We start from the raw sequence: 9,724 nt of genomic DNA on the forward strand, positions 1-9,724 counted from the left end.
AATGTATGATTCTCATAATCATGAACTAAAACATTTATGATATATGGAATGCAAATTAACTTTGCAAACCGTGTTTTTTTTTTTTTTTTTTGCTAAATCACATAAAATTCATTTATCAAATTGGAAGATTACAACTCACATAGCAGAGCTCATTAAACATTTACATACTCAATGAAAATAAACAAAGACAATTTCTTTTGATCAACAAAATCTATAGTAAACAACATCAGGCATTTCAACTCTGGGCAAAAATTGAGTCCTTCCTATGTGAACTATTTTATCTCCTGCAGCAAGAGAAGCACCTTTTTTTGCAACATTGTCAGCTGAAAAGTTGACTTTCCTGTAACATTGTAAAAAATTTATCTGATTAAACCTCTTCATAGCTTTCAACCATCTTCCTTTAATAAACCATGGAACATTTCCTTCAACAAATTACTGTTTTAGAGACTGACACTATTATGATCTTCTGCATTTTCCATTCAACTACTAATTCCATTGCACACATAACACCATAAGTTTCTTCCAAATAGTTTGAAGAAATACCAATACCTCCAGTAAGTGTAGCAATGACCTGAAAATCTGGATCTCTTACCACCACTCCAAAACCTGCAGAACCTGGATTACCAAATGAAGATCCATCACAGCAAAACATGACAAATCCTTTTTCAGGTGGATACCAATGGCAGCTCTTAATACATTGAAATTTGGAGCTTCTAGTACCTAAGTTAAATCTTGCAATTATTTCAGCATCATAACTCTGATTCCACTTGGTACCTGTAATTCTCAATCCCCCTTCATTCACTAGTTTCATAATTCTGCATTTAAAAGCTTGAGCATTTGGATTTTTTCCTTCAAAGTAACACTTATTTTTCTGGAACCACAACTCTTTTAAAATGGAACAAGCAGTTGTAATCCATACCTGTTTGATTAGAGAGCTAAAATGTGCAGCACATTTCCAGACATCATCAAAAGATTTTGGCTGACTAAATTTGAATATTGAGCATATCCAAGCCCAAATGTCTGTGCTGAATTTGCATTCCCAGAGCAGATGTTGCATACTATCTTGTTCAGATGCACAAATGCAACATCTTGACACCATATCATGCCCATTTTTAACCATTACAGTATCATCAGAGTACACACATTGAAGAAGTTTCCACACATTGCTAGCAATTGAAGGGTGTAGATAAGAATTCCAAATATGCTTAGACCAAACAACTTCTTGTTCCTTGTGTCTAATCATGTTGACAGCATCTGGAACTGAGAATTTACCTTTTAAGTTACCGGTTCATATTGATTCATCTTCACCACCATTAATATCAGGTAAACTCCAGTTTTGCATTAGTTGTTGGAGGTCATTTGGTATTGCCCAGTCTCCATTTGAAATAATATCAACAACTGTTAAATGAATGCTGTCCTTCACAAAATCAGTATAACCAGTGTTATCTATAAGTGCACCACCCTCAGTCCAGGTATCAAACCATAAAGATATCTGCTTACCATCCCCAATTCTCCATTTTATGTCTTCTTTAAGAGTTTCCCATGCCCATTTCAAGCCTGGACAAACAGAGGATAACTGCCATTTTTTGCTCCACTGCCCATTTTTGTCTTTGTATTTAGCATGAAAAAATAAATCCCAGTCTTCTTTGGATTTATGTATTTTCCACATCATCTTCATCAGAAATACTTTGTTCAAAACTTCAAGTCTAGGAATCCCCAAACCCCCTTCCTTTACAGGAGTGCAAGCTTTCTTCCATGAGAACTTATAATATTTTCTTGTATCCCCATCACCAGACCAAAGGAAGTTCCTAATGATCCTTTCACAATTCTTGATAATTGATGCTGGCCACTTATAAATTGCCATACTGTAGATTGGAATGCTACATATAACTGATTTAATCAACACCACTCTCTCCTGAAAGGATAACAATTTTCCTTTCCAAGTAGCTAATTTCTTTTGCAACATTTCCACCATAGGTCATACTGTTGAAATTTTAACTCTACCAACACAAAGAATAACTCCAAGGTACTTGTCAGGAAACTCACTTCTTTCCATCTGAATAAGTTCTTTAAGTTGATTTTTCCTTACCTCAGATGTTCCATCAATGAACATTTTACTCTTTTGTTTATTTATGATCTGACCTGAACATTTCTGGTAATCTTCTAGCAACTTCATCAGATTTAAAATACTCTTTTTAGATCTATTGCAGAAGATAAATACATCATCTGTAAATAGAAGGTGAGTTGGATGTATACCCTTTCTTTCAACCATTGAAGAGATTAAACCTTCATTAACCATTTGTGTTAGTCTCCTGCTCAATGCTTCTTCCATTAATACAAAGAGAATGGGGGACAGGGGATCAAACTGTCTCAATCCTCTGCCCAATGAAAAGAAGCCACAAGGACCCCAATTAACCATTACTGAAATTTTGCAGACTGAAATAATATTTTGATCCATTCACACCACTTCTTTGAAAAGCCAAACTTTATAAGGACTTTAAACAAGAAATCCCAACTAACTGAGTCATAAGCTTGAGATATATCCAGCTTAAGACCCACATTTCCACATCTTCTCTTTTTTTCCATCTCATTTACCATTTCATAGGCTAACATAATTTGATCTTGAATGCATCTATCCTTAACATAAGCCACTTGTTGAGGAGATACCAACCTGTGCATAAGCTTTCCCATTCTGGTTGCTATAATTTTAGTGAAAATTTTGAAACTCACATTACTTAGACCAATGGGTCTGAACTGATTTGGATTTCTAACACCTTCAGTCTTTGGAATTAACACTAAAAAGTTAGAATTAAGTCCTATGGGAATAAATTTTCTTTTCCAACAGAATTGTATTGCTTCTACAACTTCCTTATGAATGATGTGCCAACAAGCTCTATAGAAACAACCTGAAAAACCACCAGGTCCAGGTGCACTATCAGGATCCATATCAAACAAGGTGGATTTAATTTCATTCTCATCTGGCATAGCTTCCAACATATCCTGATCTTCACTATTTATTACTTCAGGAATTGCATTTACCATATGCTCCACATTTTCCACTTCTTGACATTTGAATTTATTTTCAAAATGTTTAACTAAAACTTCAGAAATTTTCTTTTGATCAGATATTATCTCACCATTTTCATCCTCCAGCTCACTAATGTTGTTTCTTGCTTGTTTTATCTTGATATTTGTATGTAGAAAGCCATTGTTTGTTGCACCTTCTTTTACCCATTTAATTCTTGATTTTTGCTTCAAAAAAGTATTCAACTGCACTTCTTTTGAGTGAAACAAATTTTGAGCTTCTACCAAATTCCCAAGAGCATTCTCGTCAAATGGATTGTTATCTGAAACTTCCATAACCTCCTGCAATTTACCTTCAACTTCTTTTATTTGAACATTTATATTACCAAAAACTTCCCAATTTCAATCCTTGAGAATCTTTTTAAGTTTTCTTAATTTTTGCTGAAATACAAAAGTTGGATCTCCTTCAATTACCTCAGACCAACATTGCTGCACAACTTCCATATAGGTTGGATGAGATATCCACATTTTCTGAAACCTCATAGGAGCATTCTGTGGTTTAGGTATACTTGTACAACCCCCCAACAATGGAGCATGATCAGATGCAATTCTTAAACCCACTTTATATTCCCAATCATGAAATTTTTGTAACCATAATTGATTGAAAACTGCTCTGTCAAGATTGTATAGTATCCTTTTACTTCCCTGTTGACAGTTAGACCAAGAATACTGAATGCCAGTTCTGGGAGCTTGTAATAATTCACATGTGTCTAAACAATTATTAAAATCCAGCATTGCTCTTTTATTTGGAGTTTTACCACCAATTTTCTCATCAACTGAAGTAATCACATTGAAGTCTCCAATGGCTAACCAAGGGAGATTTAAACCACTAATCATCTCCATCTCAGACCAAAAAAATATTCTTTGAACTTCACCAACATGAGCATGAATACCTGATACTAGAAAACTTCCTATCTCAACTGTTATTATCTGACTTGACATAGATACTACTGAAGGAGTGGGTAAATTTTTATTCCAAACTAACCATATATTCCCTTTCTTATTTGCTACTGAATTGTGTACCATACTTTTTATACCTGGTAGGTTCAACTTATTACAAAATGAAGAATTACATACTACTTTGGGTTCTGCAACCCATACTACAGAAGGATTAAACTGATTTATAAGAGCCCATAATTTATTTGGAGACCTGGCTCTTCTAAGGCCTCTTAAATTCCAAAATAATACTTTCATTTTTTGGAATGGAGGCCATTAGTGCCCCCCTTTCCTTGATTTTTCCTAAAATTATATTTACTTGGAATTTGAGTACCAGAAGAAGTTTGATTTATTGCCTTAACTGATTCAGTACTAGAAGAAGCTTGAGTTATTACCTTAACTGATTCAGTACTGGTTGAAGTAGCATTAACATTTGAAGGCTTTTGAACTACCCTTGACCAAGAAGTAACATGAACTTTTTCTGATGAAACTGTACCATCTTTTCCATTAATGAATTTAATTACACTTTTTTCGACTGAGTTATCCTCTACCACTTGAAGTATCCTTGTTGGAGTAAGACCTTCTTGAGGCAAAGTTTCCTCACCAGAGTTAACCAAAACTTCATTTTCTTGTAAAGACTTAAAACTTCCATTAGTAGTAAAAGCTTCATTGCTTGATTTTGAGCCATTCTTATGAGAACTGCCTTGACCACTTGGAGCAATATCAAATGGTTTTTGAGACATTTTTGGTGGAACATTTACTTTTTCAACACTTCCAACTGATGAATTTTCTTTAGGACCTCCAGCATTTCTCCCATGTTCTCCAGAAGGATGATCTATATGAGGATGCTTGTTAAACCTGCATTCAGTTAATAGATGACCTACAATTTTACACTTGGTGCAGAACTTTAGAGGCTTATTAAGAATAATTCCTTGTGAGAAGCTTCCACACTTAGTTATAATCCATAATTTGTTAGGAACTGGTTTTGCAGGATCAATTTCAACCAAGACTTTTGCAGCATACCCATTTGCATATTTAATGGTATCATCATCAACTTTTACTGGATTACCAATTCACAGATTGTAAATAATGTCTTCTCATCCCAATACTCAAGACTTAGACCAGGTAGAGACACCCAAATCAGAGCATGAGATGTTCTTTGATTTTCAGGACGAAAATTTGGAATCCAATTTCTAGTTTTCAAAACCTGATCCTCCACATCCCAGGTACTGTTGTTGATATAATTTTTGTCTACTTCATTAGACAGCTTAATCGTGAAAAAACCTTTACCCAAAGGAATTAAGAGACAATCTCCAGTTAGCTTCCACTGGTTCTTCAAAATATTCATTGCATCTATAAATTTAATTTGAAGAAAATCTAATCTACCAATTAAGGAAAATTTCCATGAATCATATCTAGTATCACTCTGCTCATCAATTAAAGAAATCGAAAGACATTTTTCAGCTGGAACTGAGATATCAACAACCCTAGAACCACCTTCAGAATCCTCATTTAAACCTTGTCAATCCATAATAATTCACTACTATAGATCCATTATTACTTATTTGTTTTGAAACAATAAATTTCACCCGAAGAAATGAATTCAACTAACAATCTTCACCTGAAAAATGATTTGCAAACCGTGGCTTAATGTTCATGAATTTATTCTTGTATAAGTACTTTGTACGATCACGAATCAAACCGATTTCGTTTAAATTTGTTCATGAATATTTCTATGAGATAGTGAACAATTAAACAAATTTATTTGAAACACAATTATATTCATTCGATTATCTATCATGATTGATTTATCATCATATTTGATCTAGAAGTGTTAGATGAATATGGCTAAATCAAAAGTGTTCATATGGATAACTTAGGTTAACTGTTATTGAACCAACCCAATATACACGGCTACCCATATCTAAATATAAGTATATTTCATTTGTGTGTAACAAGCTAAGACCATCTAACGATGGAGATTAATTGCTTAATTTCTAAGCATACTTAGCTTGAATCTTAATTCAGGAGTTCATCTAACGGTGAATATTAAATGCTTTGTTACTAAGCTATCTTAGCTTTGATTGTAAGCAACCCTGATTTGAAAGGTTATATAAGGGAGAACTTTAGCAACTGGAAAACCTAATCCCGACACTTCCGTGTGTCCTACTTGCAAACTAGAGTCGATTTTCCTTTAACCTAGGTTTTCCAAAACCATTATTAGGTTAACGACTTGAAGACTTCATTTGGGATTCATGAATCCAGATCCAACTATTGTTAGAGCATTGCTCGGTCAAACTCGCATGCATTGCTATCTCAAGCATGTTTGTCAATGTTAGCAATCAAAACTATAAGTCTTGATTTCTAGCCTATTATAGCTAAGGTCTCGAACTAGGATAGAAAGTGTAGTTGAGCTCAAGAACTCCATGGAAATTATCATAAAAGATGAAAGACTACTCAAGGAAATGGTGGAACTTCATCGACTAAAAGGTATGTGGAGACTTGAACTTATCTATCACTCAAAAGTCTATTTACTCTATCTCCTATTCTTGAGACAAAATTCGTTTTGCTATATAGACTTTGATTATACATATTTGCTATTTCGAGACGAGTTTATCTCGCCTATCTATTTCTCGAAATATGTGTTGGTAAGCTTTCGCTTTATCCAAATTCATCTTTACCTAGTGACGAAAGTCATGTTATGTTTCAATCACTTTGAAAATTTCTTTGACGAAAAAATGGTTTGTGAATAACAACTATATAACGTCCTCTAAGAATGTTTCAATGATTGAAATGAGAGTTTAGATTATATAACCATTAGTGGATATAAGCATTGTTGTGGAAACACATATATGTATAAGTCCTTATTCCTCGAACCGAAGTTTGCAAACTTTGTTGATCAAAAGAACCGGAATAGTGGCGTGAGCTAAGTCCGCGAACCCAGTCCACGAACTGGCGGAAGTTCTCGACCCGAGAAATTCTGCTGGAGTTTGTGAACTCCTTCCGGAAACTTAAGTCCTCGAACCCAGTCTGCAAACTTGAGTTGGTTATATCTAAAAATGGTTGTTCTTGAACTCGTGTTTATATAAACTAAGGAATGCTTTTGCTAACCGTGGCTATAAAGTTCATGAGCCGGTTCGAGTGAATCAAATCGTTTTTGCTTCGATTGTGTCTTGTGTAGTTATATAAGATCTAAGCAATTGAACAACTCTCTAACTAGTTCATTTGAGTCATTTGAATTAGTTATGGTGAAGAAGAATATGGTTGAAATGAATTTGATCATATGGCTAACCTTTGGTTAACTATTGTTGAACCAACAAATGTTCATGTTTGGGTACGGTGTCATAAACCCAAAATAGTACATTTCATTTGTGTGTAACAAGCTAAGTTTTCGATCTAACGGTTGAGAAATATTAGCTTGAATCTAATCAGGTTTTCATCTAACGGTGAATATTGAATGCTTTGTTATCAAGCTAACATTGATTGCAAACCCTGATTTGAAAGACTATATAAGGGAGAACTCTAGCAACTGGGAAACCTAATCCCCACACCTTACGTGTGATACTAGTTGCATAATCTAGAGTCGGTTCTCCTTTAACCTTTGGTTTCTTCTTTTAAACCAGGTTAACGACTTAAAGACTTCATTGGGATTGTGATGCCAGAACGATACTACTTTCTCGTAGTTGTGTGATCTGATCTTGCCATTTTCTATCGTACGAGTTCAATTGAAATAATTGGCTTGAGATTATATCTCCGATAGGGAAAGATTAAAAGTAATCACAAACATCTTCGTCTCATCGTTTGTGATTCCACAATATCTTTATTCGTTGCGTCGATTAAGATTATTGTGAGGTGATTGATGATACTAGGCTGTTCTTCGGGAATATAAGTCCGGTTTATCAATTGGTTCATGTTCACCTTGATTTATCAAAAGACGGAACAAAACTCGTAGGTATATTCGTGGGAGAAGGATTTATCTATTACCGTAGACTTTTCTGTGTGATACAGATTTGTTTATTATAGTCTTCGACTTTGGGTCGTAGCAACTCTTAGTTGTGGGTGAGATCAGCTAAGGGAATCAAGTACGTAGCATCCTGCTGGGATCAGATACGTAGGAGCATAACTGTACCTTGGATCATTATGAGATTGATTGAGGTTCAACTTCAGTCCAGACCGAAGTTAGTTTGAAGTAGGCTAGTGTCTGTAACGGCTTAATACAATGTGTGTTCAATCTGGACTAAGTCCCGGGGGTTTTCTGCATTTGCGGTTTCCTCGTTGATAAAATTCTGGTGTCTGTTTATTTCTTTTCCGCATTATATTTTGTTATATAATTGAAATATCACAGGTTGTGCGTTGTTCAATCAATTAGAATATCCGACCTTTTGGTTGTTGATTTAAATTGATTAACACTTGGATATTGGTCTTTGGTACCAACCAAGTTATTTCTCTAGTATTTGATAAAGACTCGCAGATTTCTATTTGCTTGAGTATATATCAAATCGAGAGATTGAGATATAAACTCTCTGATATACTTTTTATCTAGATTGAGTCTGACTGTCTAGTTGATTCTCTAGAAAGCATATTGGAGTTTCTCCATACAGATTGCTAATCTAAATATTGGGTGAGGTTGTTAGACCCCCGCTTTTTCAATTGGTATCAGAGCAGGCAAACACGTTTAAGACCTTACAAGTCTGTGTTTGTAGGGATCTGACTCTATGGACAGAGGTGCTATCTCTATTAACGTACCACCAGTCTTCGATGGCTCTAATTACTTATGGTGAAAAATTGATATGCGAGATTTTCTTCAAGCACATGATTTTCAATCATGGGTATATGTAGTTAATGGCTATAATACTCCCGTTGTGGCAGTTGGAGATGTAAACGTTCCCAAGGACATTGGTGAATACACCCCTGATGAGATAAATGCTGCAAAGCAAAATTCCGACGGTTTGATGCCATTATACATGCCATTACCCCAAATCTTCAGCACCATGTGTCAAATTGCACTAATTCTAAATAAGCTTGGGATATCTTAGAAACCGTATTTGAAGGAAATACTAGTGAAAAGGAAGCTAGCTTCAAAACCTTAATTCCGATTGGGAAAACCTTCGTATGGCAGATGAAAAACATTTGATGAGTTTAATCACAAAGTGTCTGAAATTGTTAATGCATCTTTTGTATTGGGTAAGACTATTCCTGAAAAGGACATTGTGATGAAAATTCTCAGATCATTACCATCTAGATACGATTCTAAGAAGCATGCCATCGTTGAAGGAAATAACCTAGAATAATCTCTCCAGAAATACACTAGTTGGGAAGCTTAAGATCTTTGATCATGAGCATTCATCCAAATCTAAGGATGTTGCGTTCAAAGCACTAAAGGACACTAAATTACTTGATAAAAGTAAAAAAGTGCATATCTCTGAAGATGATCACTCTGAGACTGATTCATCAGATGAAGATCTTGACAAGTCGGTCTCGATGATCACAAGACAGTTTAGGGATCTTCTGATAAAGAGAAGTAAACGGTTCTCCAGAGATAAGCCTAAAGCATCAGTCAAACCTCATAATCGTGTTCCTCTTAAAAATAGGGATATTGATGAAACTGATGACGAGGATATGCCTCGGTGCTCTAAGTGTAAAGGATTTGGTCATTTTGCAAACGAGTGCCCAAATCGTAGAAAGTACACTGGGAACAAAGGTC

General features: G+C 35.0%; 2 protein-coding genes across 2 annotated transcripts; both read right to left on the reverse strand.

Annotated features, from left to right (window-relative positions):
- Positions 1-201: 201 nt before the first annotated feature.
- LOC113295130 lies at positions 202-1,243 on the reverse strand. The gene is made up of 2 exons (XM_026543480.1): positions 453-1,243; positions 202-340 (listed from the first exon to the last, which is right to left on the reverse strand). Exons 1-2 carry the CDS (start codon positions 1,241-1,243, stop codon positions 202-204), a joined length of 930 nt encoding a protein of 309 aa, XP_026399265.1.
- A 735-nt stretch (positions 1,244-1,978) lies between these two features.
- On the reverse strand, positions 1,979-5,368 carry LOC113295131. Its single transcript, XM_026543481.1, has 5 exons — positions 5,143-5,368; positions 4,340-5,080; positions 3,499-4,184; positions 2,486-3,366; positions 1,979-2,378 (listed from the first exon to the last, which is right to left on the reverse strand). Exons 1-5 carry the CDS (start codon positions 5,366-5,368, stop codon positions 1,979-1,981), a joined length of 2,934 nt encoding a protein of 977 aa, XP_026399266.1.
- Between the last annotated feature and the right edge of the window lie 4,356 nt (positions 5,369-9,724).

Source organism: Papaver somniferum, chromosome 7 (genome assembly GCF_003573695.1).
Source record: "Papaver somniferum cultivar HN1 chromosome 7, ASM357369v1, whole genome shotgun sequence".
Lineage (NCBI taxonomy): Eukaryota > Viridiplantae > Streptophyta > Magnoliopsida > Ranunculales > Papaveraceae > Papaver > Papaver somniferum.